Consider the following 17215-nt stretch of genomic DNA (forward strand, 5'->3'; position numbering starts at 1 on the left):
GAGATGAAGGTTTAATCTTTGGGTCGGGAAGATCCCCTGGAGAAGGAAATGGCAACCCACTCCAGTATTCTTGCCTGGGAAATCCCATAGATGGAGGAGCCTGGCGGGTTACAGTCCATGAGGTCACAAAGAGCTGGACATGACTTAGCAACTAAACAACAAAAAAAGAGAAGTCATTAGAATAATTTAATTAATGGGGCAGTCACCCACATGGCAAGATTCAACCAAGCCATTCAGACAGTTTAACTCAGGAGTGGGGGGTGCAACATTCTGCAACACGTCCTTCTTGGGAATCTTCTCGTGCATTACCTTTGTTCTTGTTGTTCAGTCGGCCAGTCATGTGCAACTCTTTGTGACCCCATGGACTGCAGCACTTAGATACTCCTAAACACATTCTCTTCTAACCACATGAGCATATACCTGAGTATTTTCTCCCTTACTTCCTGAGAAATGCTAACATATTTCCCAGGGAATGTCTTTCCTTCTACCTCTCTCTGCAGTCGAAGCTTTATTACCCTACGTGTTCCTCACTTGCCATGGACTAGCTAAGTCACTGCTTTCAATCCATCTCAGTCTCCTCATCTCTAAATGTGAGGAGGAGAAGCTGTCCCAAATTCGTGGCAAGCTCTGTTTCAGCTCCAAGACAATGATGCTAGAACTGTACTAGGACCACAGTAGGGGCAGAGGGCAGGAGAGAAAGGCAGCTGTCAAGCAAATCTTATGACTGTAGAAAAAGTGAAAGTGTCAGTTTCTCAGTCGTGTCTGACTCTTTGGGACCCCATGGGCTGTAGCCCACCAGGCTCCTCTGTCCATGGAATTCTTCAGGCAAGAATACTGGAGTGGAATAGTCATTCCCTTTTCAAGGGGATCCTCCTGACCCAGGGATCTAACCCAGGTCTACCTGCATTGCAGGCAGATTCTTTAACTGAATCACCAAGGGTCTCTGTAAGATTTTTATGGCTATTGATGGGTTAATTTATTTTTTGATTTGCCACTTTTTCTTCCTCTCTAGGTGAAAGATATTAGTGACCCTTCATTAAATCTTGCTATTTAACAGACAATGGGTTAACAGTTTTTATTTGCCAAATTTTACAGATGAAAACACTAAGGCACAAAGAAGTTAGGTAACCTGCCCAAGACCCCAAGATCACAGAGTTCCTAAGTCCAGCAACTCAAAGCACTTTAAGACCTCCATTCACTTTATCGCATTACTTATTATCTTTATCTATTTCTTGATACTAACCTTTCTGAAGCACTTCCTCTCGGAAGCCCCAATGCCAAGCACCATGGTTAGAGTATATGAAATATTCAGTATATGTGGAAATGACTGAGAAGGCAGAAACTGCCTTACCTGTGAAGACTTCAGGCATTTTACAATGCAAAATAACTTCAAAATATCCATTTATATATTGCTGAGTGGACAAAAGATTGAGCTCTTACTGACCTAGACTTTCCCCAAAATGCCCTTTTTTTCTTATCTGACAGATTCATATACTAATGGTGAAGAAAGACTATATCGGCTCAGAGATGCAGCTATTTACTTATGTCTGTGTTTTAGTAAGTCAGAAAAATTTATCTTCATTTTCAGTCACCTAATGTTTATCCAAATACCTCTACCAATTTTGGTCTCTGCTATCTTATCTGCCCCCCCAATATTACAAAAATGTCAAACATTCCATGAAGTTAAAATAATTGTATAATCCATACCCATGTTTCCACATCTCAATTCTACTGTGAACATTGCACTATACTTGCTTTATAACATTATCACCCTATCCATCCATTAATCCACTTGGTGATACATTCAAAATAAAAGGCATACATCTCCCCTCTTCCTTTACATACTCCCACATGCATGTCTATGCGACATTATTTTTTAACAACAACATGAAATCTTTGTATACTTCATATCCTATAGAATTGTAAGATATAAACTCTTTGTTTTCTGTGGATTTGAGGGGATTGCTTGCTACTGAAATTGAAGACCAAAACCTGCAAATTATTGCCTGATCTAGATGAAAGTGAGTTTAGGTAAGACCAGGAGAAGGAAAGACCTCAACATTGTCAAATGTATAGAGTTGTCTTGAGTAAATGCCGCATAAAATTAAAATTCCAGTCTTCATTCTTCATTCAAGGAGACAGTGACAATCCTATTTGCATTTGCTTCATGATTTCATAAATTGACAGATGACAACATGGCATATTAGATCATTAGAACATCATTACTGAGACTTACGTCTATGAGGCTTCTCTTGTGAAGGCAACTATGACATTTTTTTGGTCTGGGTCAAGTGTTTGACAAGGGCAAACCTCCAGGCCAGTACCATCCACCTGTTTATCAGATGCCAGCTCACAATGGGCACAAGGCCGAGGTAGGAAATAATACAAACAGTAATTTTCAGAGTTAATGATCTAAAATAATTATAGCAAATGTAGCAGTTGTTTGCAAGTTGTTTGGCAAAGCTAAAAAACCAAGCAAGGAAAAAAAATTATTTAAACCCTTGAAATAATCTTGTTAAGTCCCCAGTGCAGGCAGTAGTTTTCCTACCTCAGGGTCAGGGGAAGCTTCTCTGGTGGCTCAGATGGTAAAGAATCTGCCTGTAATGTGGGAGACCAGGTTTGATCTCTGGGTTGGGAAGATCCCCTGGAGAAGGAAATTGCAACCCACTCCAGTATTCTTGCCTGGAGAATCCCATGGACAGAGGAGCCTGGCAGGCCACAGTCCATGGGGTCACAAAGAGTTGAACACGACTGAGTGACTAATACCTTCATTTTCACCTCGGTGCCATGCTGATAAAGAAAACCCTCTCAGTCTGATAAAAACACTCCTCTCTTATTACACAGTGACTGTTCATTGTATCATCTCAGGCACAGATTCTGCTGCTTGCATTGCAAAGACTTCCTGGTCTTTTCTCAGCAGAAGCCTATCTTCTGTTTATTTCTCATTGTAACTGCTCATGTGCCAATGATTATGTTTATGATTTGATTTATAATGAGTTCATTACATGTACATCTGCCCCATTATTAGTACACGGCGCCTCCCTCATATTTGAAAATGCCAGTCATGAGACTTGACTTCTGCTAGATGCCCAAGGGATGTTGAGCAAATTAAAGTTGAAGCTCATGCCACATCATTTCATCCCAGGTGGTGTGGAGGGGACATCCTGCAGTACTCCTTCTGAGAATCCACTGATCAACCTAAAAGGGACAGCAATAAAAGCTTTGACTCTGAAGCCCCAGAGAAAATGCATCAACTGTCTGTTTTTTATTGAACCACCCCCAATTAATAGATCCTGCTTGAACCCCAGGTCGCCCCTGAAATGCATGGATATTCAAGTGAATTTTTATCTTGGCCAAAGATTATTTTAAAGAGTTCCTTTCTTAACAGAAAGAGCAAAAATATTTTACAGGAGATAAGATTTGGTTTTACGTCCTGTCATTCTTTTGATCAAAAAGATGCTCTCTGTTTTCTACATTTCTTTTTCCTCTCCTGCCTTCCACTTCCTACTGTGTTTGAAAAGGGGCACTTGGATGCCAAGGAAAACATGCCCATTTCATTCAGCATCCCAGGGGAACAGGCACCACGGGTCTACACCATGTTTGGCAATTTCTTTCCCCTCATCAATTTATCAGAACAGGTCTCCAGCACGACAATGACACCGCTTGCATTTCCCCAGCAAATTTATCAGCTCCTGTCATTATAAATCTGCATTTGGATATTTTTAGCGCGCCTAGCAAGAGAACAGTTCTCCTGAGACTCAATGTCAATGCTGCCGTATGAATCAGTCCCGCAAAGGGGGGGGGGGGGGGGGAGCTGCAATCTCAGAGTCACTGTGTTTTGTGTGTGTTTTGTTTTGTTTTTGCCCCCCTGGAGCTGGAATCACCTCTTTGGCTCCCTGCCCAAAATGCTCAGTAGGCTGCTCCAGCTCATGTGGCCCCAAGTGGTGCTCTGTCTCTATCTGGCCCTGCAACACACCATACAGCTGAACCACCCCTGACTTCTGCCTGACGGACGATCGTTCAGGTGCAAAGGAAACCCTCAGAAGGCAAGATGACGAGGCTTCAAAGAACAGATACCCAAACTCAAAGCATGGATGAAGTACAGGAGGCAAACACACCATCTCAAGGGAAAAGTCAGCCTCCAATGCATTTCAGTCTGGACCTCTTTTTGTTTTGACAGTTATTTTCCCCAACTATCATGAGGAATGGAGGAAGACGGGAACTGCGACATCCTCAAACAATCCCTTCGACCTGACAAATGAGCAAAATATTACCGTGATGTTAATAAGAGGATGAACTGTCAGTGAATCCATGGTACCTCATTACCCTAATCACTGTTATTTTCCATGACTCAGATTCGAAGTACTTTCAATTTAAGTCCCTTTGGAAAGTGATTTGCACAGTGTTATTTCCTCATAGTTCTGTTTCTTTTCTGGTCAGTTATTTAAAATGCCATACTCACCTTGGGAAGACCAACATGTCCAGGGCTTAGAAAACACAGCCTGCCTTTGCTTCCTCTGGAGTAACCACGATGTGGAAGGCAAATACCACAAGGAGAGAAAACATTATGTGATTTAGGGTTTGGCTTACACAGGATGATATGGATTATTCCCATTTAAATGGGGTGTGGAGGCGGACAAAACAAAAGGGAAAAAAAAAAACCCTACAAACTCAGAATGATATAGAATACTAAGAAGTTAGCTGGTTGACTCTAGCCTCAGTTCAAAAATGAAGGAGCTGCTGGAGGGGACCCTGACTGAGCTGTTCTAGCTGCCACATGATGAAACTGATTGATTCTTACCAACCTGTTTTGTTTTCCCAGTCTCTGAGAGAGAAATGGCTATAGAAAGCTGTTTTGTAGTCAACTGAATCTAGGAAAAAGTCGTCCTACCAGTTTTGTTCCCACTTCTCACCCCTAAGTTTGCCCCCAAATAATAAGATTCAGTGTCTCCAAAGGATGCCATGAAACACAAATCCAAAGGCTATATAAAAAGACACAGAAACCTTTTGGAGATAACTTAAGGAACCTCGGTCACACTAATAGCATTCATTGGTAACTTTCAACGCCTCATCTGTATTTTCCACTGTGGGCAATTATCTTTAATATTCATCCTCTTCCTTCCCAATTTAGACTGTCTTTACCCGAGCTCCAGTCTTTCCCAAAGTCTAAGAAGAGCACCCTCAAGATCCATGCTATTTATGTCCCCACTCCAAACCTTCATCTAGTCACTGAACATCCATTATGTACCTCCTGGAGGACGGTGGGAGGGTGACAAATGGAGAGAAGACAAAGTGAAAAGTTTGAGATAGTGAAGTCAGAATAGCCAAGATATGCTAATGGACAGGGTAAGATGTGTATGTGAGAATAAAGGAGGAATCACAGATGATTTCTTGTTTTCCTAAGCAATGGGACTGACGATGGAAAAGACTGGAGGAAAAACTAAACAGACTGGAAAACAATGTCATGTTTGTATGAACTAAGTTGGGATAAATCAAAATATCCAAGGTGTTTTATATATGTGAAAACACAAATCCACTGCTGGCCACAGAAGTACATTGTACCAATAAGGTTTAGAACCCCTGACAGAAGATGTCCCAGGGCAGAAGACTAAAGGCAAGAGCAGACGCATCAGAAATCAAAGTAAAATGCTCCAATAGCAGAAGTTAGGCATAAGAAGCATTATTATCAAGTGGAAAGGAACCACTAATGATTTCAGAGGCAACTCAGGTGACTATGACATAAGAAATAGCATGGTCTGAATGTTTGTGTCTCTCCAAAATATCTAGGTTAAAATTCTAATGCCCAATGCAAGGGTATCAGGAGAGGGGCCATTGAGAGGGACTTTAGTCATAAGGGTGGAACCATCATGAATGGGACTAATGTTATTTTATAACAGAGACCTCACAGAGCTCCCTCACTCTTTTCATCATGTGAGGACATAACGAGATGTCTGTGACCAGTATGAGTGCCCTCAACCAGCCATGCTGGCACCTTGATCTTGGACTTGCAGCCTCGAGAACTGTGAGAAATAAATTTCTATTTTTTTTGTAAATGACCTGGTCTGTGGTATTCTGTTATAATGGCCCTGATGGACAAGATGGGAAGTAAAGGAGGGTATTATTTTAAGGAGGGAGTGGTTAATCATGGCAATGGCTGCTAAGAAATCCAGTGACATAAAGGCAGTACACAGGAAATTGATGACCTTGTTAATGATTTCATTTCCATGGTAGTGGCAGATACCTGTATGAATGGGTTAAAGACCAAAGAGAAGGTAAAGAATAAGAGACGATATATATGTGGAAATCTAGAAAAATATTATAGATGAACTTATGTGCAAAGCAGAAATAGAGAAACAGAGAAAAAATGGATGGAAACCAAGGAAGGAAGGAGCAGTGAAATGGATTGGGAAGTTGGGACTGACATATACACACTGCTGCTGCTGCTGCTAAGTCGCTTCAGTCGTGTCCGACTCTGTGCAACCCCATAGACGGCAGCCCACCAGGCTCCCCCGTCCCTGGGATTCTCCAGGCAAGAACACCGGAGTGGGTTGCCATTTCCTTCTCCAATGCATGAAAGTGAAAAGTGAAAGTGAAGTCACTCAGTCGTGTCCAACTCTTCACGACCCCATGGACTGCATCCTACCAGGCTCCTCCGTCCATGGGATTTTCCAGGCAAGAGTACTGGAGTGGGGTGCCATTGCCTTCTTCATATACACACTACTATGCAGAAAATAGATAACTAATGAGAACCTACTGTATACCACAGGGAACTCTACTCAGTGCTCTGCGGTGACCTAAATGGGAAGGAAATCCAAAAAAGAGGGCATATATGTATATGTATGGCTGATTCACTTTGCTGTATAGTAGAAACTAATACAACATTGTAAAGCAACTATACTCCAAAAAATTAAAAAAGAATAGAGATGATAAATGTAGATATTTTTCAAGAAATTAACTAGGAGGGGAAAAAAATGAGGTGACAGCTAGAGGGGGATATGGGGTTAAGTAAGAATTCCATTAACATGTGAAATTTCTGAATTTATCTAGCTCTCAGTTTCCTCATCTATAAAATAACAATAGGCTCTAACTCATAAATTTGTTAGGATTAAAGAAAATAATGTGCGTGAAAGGCTTGGCACAGTGCCTGACAAATTGTAATTACTCAATAATTACTCAATAAATATTAGATATTATCATAACCTTTTATTGGTCAGATCTATAATATGATCCTCACCACATATTATAGTAATTTTTTAATGTTTCTTTTTTCTGAATTGGAAAATATAAAAATCACTTAATAATTTTTGTTTGCACTGAACTGCAATTAAATTGAATCAAAACTCAATTCAACTGACAAAAAAAAAATGGTGAAGAAGGAATCAAGTCCTTTCAAGACTTTTGGTTCCAATCTGACCTTGTCTCCAGTTGGCCATCCACAGCACACACGGCCAGGGGCAGGGGAAAGGATGATAGCATGAATCACCATGTAGGCAGCCAAGTCTCCTCTCATTTAGATTTATGAATGTCATATTCTTTATTGACTCTCAATAGAGTTTCTAATCAGAAAGATTCCAAACAGGTTTCAGCCATCTCATTAGGCCACAGGAAATTGGATAAAGAGGATAACCTCTGAAATCCTCCCTTAGTCATTGATCTTTGGGAAATTAGCTCTCGATCGCACTGGCAGCAGAGAAAATGCCTGCCAAGGTCCAAGCAGCTGTAGCAGGCGCTGTATAAATCACCACAGGAAGCTTACATGTATTCCACCGGGGCTCCAAGCCTTCCAAGTGGATTATCTGCATAGATCTCAGGGTGGCAACGTGGCATTATGAACACACAACTCCCATATCCATTTTCTTTCCATTTACCTGAATGTCAGAGTTGCTGAGCAAGAAAACTACATGCTTCAACAAGGAAAAGCTCTACAGCTAAAGTGGAAGATACATTTCAATAAGAGCAGTGCTCAAGGAAAGTGAAAATGATAAGAAGGGGAAAGAAGGTTTAAAGACAGGATGCTCTGGTAAAGACTCTTGTTTACTCTATATCTGCTTTATAGAAATATATATTATACAAACACATCCATATGGACATGTATATGTTTATATGTATGAGTGCACATAAACATTCCAATTCTCAAAACCCCTGCCCCTTTATAAGTGGATCTACTCATTGAGGTTAAGGAGCCAAAGGATTCAAAACATTACTTCTTAAGGCGAATTTCTACGCTCGAGTGGCATGTGATTGAAATGATCAGTGTTTAATATCATGAATGCGTGTGCATGTCGAGTGTTGAATGAACAAATAAGCAAACAGCTAGGCTGTTAAGATACAGAGCCAGAGGAATACAGTTTCTTCTCCATGACCCATCTTAGACTTGTTAACAGGGAATAATAACAGAAACAACATACCTGAAGACAGGAAGAAAAAAACTGCATTTCAGCTTAAGACTGGAAGAAAAGGTTATATGCTAAATTACAACCATTCTTTTATAAACAAGTGCACAAAATATTGTTTGGATTTAGCATATGATTAGAGAAACAGAAGTTAGATCTATATTTATTCTATCTGCTGAGAAGTAACATGGCATGCATGAAACTTTACTGGTTTTCCAAATCTAAATCTTCTTATAGGTCTCTTATTCCTCTTCATTTAAATGCAGGGGAAAAAGTCAGAGCTTCCATGTACACTTGGGCAGGTTGTGCTCTAGACAAAGGTATCTGAACTAAGAAGAGATCAGTGGGTCCTTAAAACCTGGCTGTGCTCTGCTCTCCCAGCCATGTGTCCAGGCATGGGTTGCCTCTTTCTGCAGACGATGCCTTTTTCCAAATTTCAAAGAGGCACCCGCCAGGCTCCTCTGTTCATGGGATATTCCAGGCAAGAATACTGAAGTAGGTTGCAATTTCCTTCTCCAAGGGATCTTTCCGACCCAGGGACTGAAACTTCATCTCCTGTGTCTCCTGTATTGGCAGGCAGATTCTTTACCACTGTGTCACCTGGGAAGCCCCTGAAAACATTTTCTTTTCTGAGTTGCGGTAATCACAAAGAGTGATACATATCAGGTCATATCATAGTGCCAGGCACATCATAGATATTCTCTAAATACACCTATGGTTCTTATTTGGTTTTAAAAATCTGTCCATTTTATAAGTTGGATATATATCATCATCACTCAAAATCAGAGACAATTACTGAACATTCAGATAGAAAGACAGTTGCTAACTCCTTGCAAGCACATGCCTATGTGATCTTTTTGGCCCTCCATATGCATTCGGGATTTTAAAACAATAAAAAACTGAAGAGAAAGCAGGGTGGGCACCAGCACCGTTACACAAAGCTTCCCTAATCCAGAGGATAATGGAAACTGTCAATAAAAGTCGGACATCCTAAAGGATAAATGCCTGATGTCAGACAAACTTGATGAATTGTTTAGACGATTATCAAGTGGTGCAGGAAAAGCACACGTTATAGTCACTTGGATACAAGAATAGGGTGCTCACAGAGGAAACCAGATGAAACACTGGCCAAGAAAAGGAATAAGGTAAAATAAAGTAATGACCATCAAGTTGTGGCGGCAGTCTAGGGAAATTCCAAAGATGTCTGTGTTAAGTCCTCTCTTCTGTTTATTCATCTTTATTAATGATCTTCAGAAGGCAGTAAACAGCATGCTAATGAAATCTGCAGATGATAGTAAGCTGTGGAATGTTGCAAAACATCAGCAAGGACAGAGAAATAATACAGATGGTCTGAGAGGAGTTACAGATCCCGGGATCAAGTAACAAAATGAGAGTCAGGTTGGGAAAAGGCCAGCTTATACACTAGGGGAAAATGAATGAAAACACAGATATTCACAGGGAAGAGAAAAATGTAGAAAGGAGGTCTTCTGAGAAGGATCTGTTGGAAAGCTGAGGCTGGACCACAGCTACCATCCAGATGAGCTTGGGCAGCAAATTGGCAACCCAAATGGAAGTATAACAATGAACTGCAGATAGAAAGACATCACAGCACAAGAGGTGCAAATTATTTCTCTCCACTCAATTCTCAAGTGGTTGCACCTGGAATACTGCTTGCTTTTGGTGTACCAGAAACTCTGATACAGATTGAGAGCATACGAGCAGAGATGCAAGTAACAGGAAGCCTGTTAAAACAGAATATTAGAAGAGCAAAGTATAGAGGACTTGGCTAAAGCACACAGAATAAAGTCTGGTGACAGTCTATAAACTCTGGAAATAAAAAAGGAAACTGGGATGGTAAAAGTCAAAGTAGCAGAGTGAAAAAAGAACATACTAAGTTAAAGAGAATGCAGCTTGAATCATGGGGCAAAATTCCAAGTACATCAACTATGGAAACGGTGTCATGAATTCTTCTGGAGAACACACAAGATCAAGGTCAGAGATTACTCAGAGTAGGAAGCTTAGCAAGATACAAAGCATTTACGCTAAGGTAAGAAAGACCTCAGGAAATGTTAAACTACGTGTATGTCTCTGGACAGGAGTACATCTAAATCATTCCTAATAAATTATAATTCATACTATTTCCAAAGAATTCAAGATAAGGAGTATGTTGGAAGAAAACTGGTCAACAGAGAGAGTTTTGACAAGTTAATTTTCTACTTGACATATTGGGAAACCTAGTTGTTTTTGACACCGAATCATTCTGTGACCCCAAAACATTCATTTGAATACTGCATACACGTGGTTTTTCAGACTCAAGAGTCAAAATACAGAACTACTCACCACTGAACAAAAATTTGAAATGAATTAAATACTTAAACATGAGACCTGAAACTATAAAATCCCCAGAGTAAAACATAAAAGTTCCTTGACATTGCACTTGGCACTAGTTTTTGGATGTAACACCAAAAACACAGTAAAAGAAAAATTAATAGTAGAACTATACAAAATGTAAAGCTTCTACACAAGTAAAAGAAAGAATCAATAAAATTAAAAAGAACCTGCATCCAGTAGTCATGTATGGATGTGAGAGTTAGACTATAAAGAAAGCTGAGCACCGAAGAATTACGCTTTTGCACTGTGGGGTTGGAGAAGACCCTTGAGAATCCCTTGGGCAGCAAGGAGATCCAACCAGTCCATCCTAAAGGAAATCAGTCCTGAATATTCACTGGAAAGACTGATGCTGAAGCTGAAACTGCAAAACTTTGGCCATCTGATGCGAAGAACTGACTCATTTGAAAAGACCCTAATGCTGGGAAAGATTGAAGGCGGGAGGAGAAGGGACAACAGAGGATGAGATGGTTGGATGGCATCACCAACCCGATGGACAAGAGTTTGAGAAAGCTCTGGGAGTTGGTGATGGGCAGGGAAGCCTGGTGTGCTGTGGTCCATGGGCTGACAAAGAGTCAGACATGACTGAGCGACTGAAATGACGGACTGACATACTGGGAGAATATGTTTGCAAATCATCCATGCATAAAGAGTAAACATCAAAAATATGTAACGAGTTCATGCAACTCAAACAGTATCAAACAAAAACCACTAATTCAATTTAAAAATCAGCAAAGAAACTAAACAGACATTTCTCCAAAGAATACATAAAATAGGTAAATGAAAAAGATGACTGCCATCTTAGCCATCAGGAAAATGCAAATCAAAACAACTGTGAGATATTACCTCACACATGTTGGAATGGTTACCATTAAAAAAACACAAGAAATAGGAAGTGTTGGCAAGGATATGGAGAAAAGGGAACCTTTGAACCCCATTGGTGGGAACACAAATTGGTACAGCCCCTATGGGAAACAGTATGGAAGTTCTTCAAAAACTTAAAATAGAATTACAACATGCTTCAGGCTTCCCTGATGATTTAGTGGTACAGAATCTGCTTGTCAATGCAGGAGACCAGGGATCAAACCCTGGGTTGGAAGATCCCCTGGAGAAGGAAGTGGCAACCCGCTCCAATATTCTTGTCTGGAAAATCCCATGGACAGAGGAGCCTGGCAGGCTACAGAGGTTGGGGTCACAAAGAGTTAGACATGACTTAACAACTAAACAACAGCAACAACCATATGATCCAACAATTCCACCTCTGGGATAGCCAGATGAAGTGAAAACAGGATTTTGAAGCATTATCTGCACTCCCATGATCATTGTAGCATTATTTGCAATAGCCAACCTATGGAAACACCCTAACTGTCCGTCAACAGATAAACAGATAAAGAAGACGTGTATACATATGTGTATGTGTTTGTGAATGAATGTTATTCAGCCAGGAGAAAGAAGGAAATCCTGCCATTTGCAATAACATGGATGGAACTTGACAGTTTTTTATTGTAAATGGAAATAAGCAAGACAGGGAAAAACAAATACTACATGATATCACTTATATGAGGAATGTGAAACAAAACTCACAGAAATTGAGAGAAGAATGGTTGTTGCGAGGGGTTGAAGGGTGGGAGAAATAGGGAGATGGTGATCTAAGGGTATAAAATTCCAGTTTTAAGACAAATAAGTTCTGGAGATCTAATATATAACATGATGATGATAGTAATACTGTATTAAATATTTTAAAGCTGCTGAGAGTAAATCCTAAATGTTCTCACCAAAAAAAAAAAGAAATGGTAATTATGGTGACACGGTGATGTGATGGTGGTGTTACCTAACACTACAAAATAATTTTGAGTCTGTAAGTGAATGAAATCAACATATTCTATACCTTAAACTCACACAATGTTATATGTCAGCTGTATCTCAATAAAGCTAGAAAAAATAATGAAAATAATACATAAATAAAGGAGACCCCAGAGAGCTCTCTTACCCTTCTTGCTATCTGAGAACATAGCAAAAAGACAGCTGCAAGCTCATGACCTCATTTAAACCTATTTCCCCAAAGCTCAGCTTCCTAAAACCATTAGTTTGGAGGGATAGAGTTTCAGCATATGAACTGCGTGGGGAAGGATACAAACATTTGGTCAATAGCGCTGGTGTAGGAAATATGGTGACAGAAAGTACTTACAACAACCCAGTATCCTAAAAGGGACACAGGAGGTATGGGTTCTTATTTTACCCCGTTCACTAACTTGGGAAATAAAGAGCTGGAGCCAGAAGGTCTAGAATTAAATCCCAGCACTACTTCTTACTAGCTGGGAGTTCTTGGTAAAGTCTTCTCATTTGTAAGGTAGTTTCAATAATCGTACGTGCTATATGTGATCTTTGTGATGATTAAATGAGTGATACATATTAAAATGTTACAGCTGTCTGACAAATAGTAGGCACTCATTATCACTACATGCAATCTCCATTTTTCAAAGCTTCCTTCTTTGTAAAATTAAAGGCCTGGATGAGCTCAAGCTAGCCTCTGAGTTCTGTATTAAGAGTTGTTCTTTGAAGTCAGAACTTCTAATTAAGCTACAGAGACAAAATTAACATTCGTGAAAGAAAAATGGGCTAAAGAATATGTCACTCTGTGTAGTGCTAGTCACATGTGCTAAATAAAGGAAGAGAAAAATAAATCAATGTTCATTACAATGGCTGAAAAAGGCACGTGGAGTTAGAACTGAAGAATGGCTATCACTTGCATAAAGAGTCATAAGAATACCTTAGACTGAGGACTAGTTAAAAAAAAAAAAAAACTGCCACCTTGGAGAATGTGAGGGGATTGAAACCAGATCATGAGAACATTAATGCAGGAACAGCATACAGTCTTGGGGCAGCAGGCAATGGGAAACATTTATGGCTTCCCTATGGATGTCTTCTCATTAAGGTTCTAATCCAATTGCACATTCCTTCATCTCACGTTTAGCTAGAAAAATAATTATGCATTGTTACCTCAACAAACTTGGCTCCATTTATCCGTATCTTTGGAGGCTGAGCTAGTCAGGATGTCTTCATCTCACCACAATCACACTGCCCTTTTCTTCACCAGATCATCTTATTTCTATTTCCTCACCAGATACTTCTAGCTCATGCCTTCCAATTTAGACAAATCTGTTTGCAGTCCAGTATTTCTTGCATTTTTAAAATGCCTGGCTTCTTACACATCATCCCTAACATCTAAAATGTATTTTATTTATTCTGTGACCCCAAATGTTGTCTTTTTCCTTTTCCCTTTAAATGCTATTAATAATTTCACCATTCCTAGTGCATTTTCACAAATACCCTCAAGATTCCATTTAATCCACCCAACGGGGAAAAGATCCTTGCATTTTGTTTTGGTCCATTTTCTTTTTTCCTTCTAGGAAAAAAAAAAATGAGTGTGCAAGTTGGGAATTGGTGGCAAAGTGGGAGGTCAACCAAGATGGGACCATAGGATGCTTCTAGAAGAGAATAAAAAGAAAAGTGTGGGGTGTGTCTGCAGAAGTTTGTGGAAGTTCATGTAAAAACCTTTCCATGATGTCAATGGAAAATAAACTGAAACCAATTGACCAAAATGTTCTGAAAAGTCTTTCTACTGCCTTTTTATTTTTTTAATTCTGATCCTTAAATTAATGTTAGGTAGGTCACTTGTAAAATGATTAGTAGAAAAGGTAAGTTTCACTGATTACATTTACTTGGCAATAAGGACATCTGAACTAGATTAAAGTTCTAATAGCAATTTTCAATAAGATTCAGATACACCCCAAAAGGTCCATTTACATCCGCTTCAGTTCATGGACTTAGCGATCTATTTTGATTGTATGGGCTTATTTGTATTTATCCAACACCCTGTAAGACAATGAGTATCTTGTTAAAGCACCTAAAATTGCACCCTACAAATGATGTCCACTGAAAATATACCAACAACAGCTGTTCTCATCCCAAAATGCACTATTATACAGGCTTCAAATCCAGTATCCATTTATCCATTCTTTAAGAAATTAAAATGAGTTTTGCATTTTAGATAATTATTCTGAGGTAGAACATACTTATGTAAATCAGAAATGTACAAATCGGGTTATCTTTCGGGATTTGTTGCTTTGCTCTTCTTGAACCAAGACGGTGGAGGTTTAAATGTAAATATTCTAGGTTAATTGAAAAGAGGAGAAATACTCAAAGATCACTAGAAATTGCCATGCTTGCAAAAGGGAATATAAAGGTGAATGCTTATTCCTGGATATCGACCAATTTCTGAGAAGCCTCGTAACTCTGAAATCATAAAATATTTCAAAATTAAAAATTTATAAAATACATATAACTATCTTTTAGGTTTCAGTCCACTAAATAGTTTTATGTCATTGTGCACTACTACATACTTGAAACTTTAAGGAAAAAATTAAAAAATTACTTGCTACTACTTTTTCCCTATGGAAGGAAAATATTTTACCATAAATTAAAATAAATTAAAACTCTTGCACGTTTCCTGCATTTGTTTGTTCTACCTCCTTTGGGACCCCTGACGGCTGTCTTTCCATTTCTCCAACCACTTTGCCACTTCTCTTTGCTTACTGCTATATACTCTTCATTATCATCCTCTTCATTCTATGGCTTGGCCTTATTCTCCTCCTAAACCAAGGAGCAGACAGAAGCCTTCAAGAAGCTAAGTGAAATATTTTAGGACATTTACTCTAAAAAAAAAATAGACCAGGCTCTTATGGAGCCCTCATGCAATAATTTATCATAGGAAGAAAAACACCAAAAACTCTGAATTTAGTCAAGACTGTATAATCATGAGAAGACTAGAAACTCTTATGGCCTAAAGGACCCCAGAAGATACTCCCTTCCAATGTCCTGAGAGACTCCGTAGAAAGTCTCACACAGTGAGTATGGGCTCTGGAGTCAGTTCAACAGATGCTCCACATCTGCTTCTGCCACTGAACCAGTTGTGACAGTGGGTCAGTAATCCATGTTGTCTGAGCTTCCAGTTTCACGTTTGCCAAACTGAAGATACTGAGAGTACCTTACAGAGATACCTGGACTCAACTATGAAAGCATATACGGAGTGCCCACATGTGCAAGCAGCATTTTAAGTGCTCGGTACATAAGTGAACAAAACGAGCGAAACCTCTGCCATCATGAAGCTCAAATCTTACTGAGAAAAATAAGATAGATATATGGACAAGCAGGCAGGGAGATGACAGACAGGAAAGAGATCCAAACATATAGAAAAGGTACATTAAAGAGCAGCTACCAGACTCACCGACTTAATGGACATAAGATTGAGCAAATTCCGGGGGATGGTGAAGGACTGGGAAGTCTGGCGTGCTGCAGTCCATGGGGTCACAAAGAGTTGGACATGACTTAGCGATTAAACAACAACAATCAGCCTCTATATGCATAACTAATCCAGAGAGATGTCATGTGTACTTCCTTGGGTGATAATCAACTTTTGGGGTAGAAATGCAAATTTCTCTCACCATAAAATTTGTATAGTAGGAAATAAAGATATCTAATTTATGAATATTTATATCAGTCAAGTTCCTTGCTCATAATCAATATTAAACACATGAGGGCAGAGTATATATTTTAACTTGGTAACTAATTCAATATATATATGTATATATATATATAGTTCATTTCAGTCGCTCAGTCGTGTCCGACTCTTTGTGCCCCATGAATCACAGCACGCCAGGCCTCCCTGTCCATTGAGTCGGTGATGCCATCCAGCCATCTCATCCTCTGTTGTCGCCTATTCCTCCTGCCCCCAATCCCTCCCACCATCAGAGTCTTTTCTAATGAGTCAACTCTTCGCATGAGGTGGCCAAAGGACTGGAGTTTCAGCTTCAGCATCATTCCCTCCAAAGAACACCCAGGGCTGATCTCCTTCAAAATGGACTGGTTGGATCTCCTTGCAGTCCAAGGGACTCTCAAGAGTCTTCTCCAACACCACAGTTCAAAAGCATCAATTCTTCCGCACTCAGCTTTCTTCACAGTCCAACTCTCACATCCATACATGACCACAGGAAAAACACTAGCCTTGACTAGATGGATCTTTGTTGGCAAAGTAATGTCTCTGCTTTTCAACATGCTATCTAGGTTGGTCATAACTTTCTTTACAAGGAGTAAGCGTCTTTTAATTTCATGGCTGCAGTCACCATCTGCAGTGATTTTGGAGCCCAGAAAAATAAAGTCTGACACTGTTTCCACTGTTTCCCCAGCTATTTCCCATGAAGTGATAAGGACCAGATGCCATGATCTTTGTTTTCTGAATGTTGAGCTTTAGGCCAACTTTTTCACAATCCTCTTTCACTTTCATCAAGAGGCTTTTGAGTTCCTCTTCACTTTCTGCCATAAGGGTGGTGTTATCTGCATATCTGAGGTTATTGATATTTCTCCCAGCAATCTTG

The 17215-nt window shown here is 39.7% G+C and overlaps 1 protein-coding gene across 1 annotated transcript in view; it reads right to left on the reverse strand.

The window, feature by feature from the left end:
- LOC123465292 (pro-neuregulin-2, membrane-bound isoform-like) overlaps positions 1–17215 on the reverse strand; it is a 335690-nt gene that overhangs the window by 6693 nt on the left and 311782 nt on the right. Inside the window, exon 2 of the mRNA XM_045164053.1 lies at positions 4463–4517. Coding sequence (XP_045019988.1) covers positions 4489–4517 — 29 coding nt within the window. The 3' untranslated portion in view covers positions 4463–4488. The remainder of the gene's footprint in view (positions 1–4462; positions 4518–17215) is intronic.

The sequence above is a fragment of the Bubalus bubalis genome, chromosome 1, assembly GCF_019923935.1.
Source record: "Bubalus bubalis isolate 160015118507 breed Murrah chromosome 1, NDDB_SH_1, whole genome shotgun sequence".
Classification (NCBI taxonomy): Eukaryota; Metazoa; Chordata; class Mammalia; order Artiodactyla; family Bovidae; genus Bubalus; species Bubalus bubalis.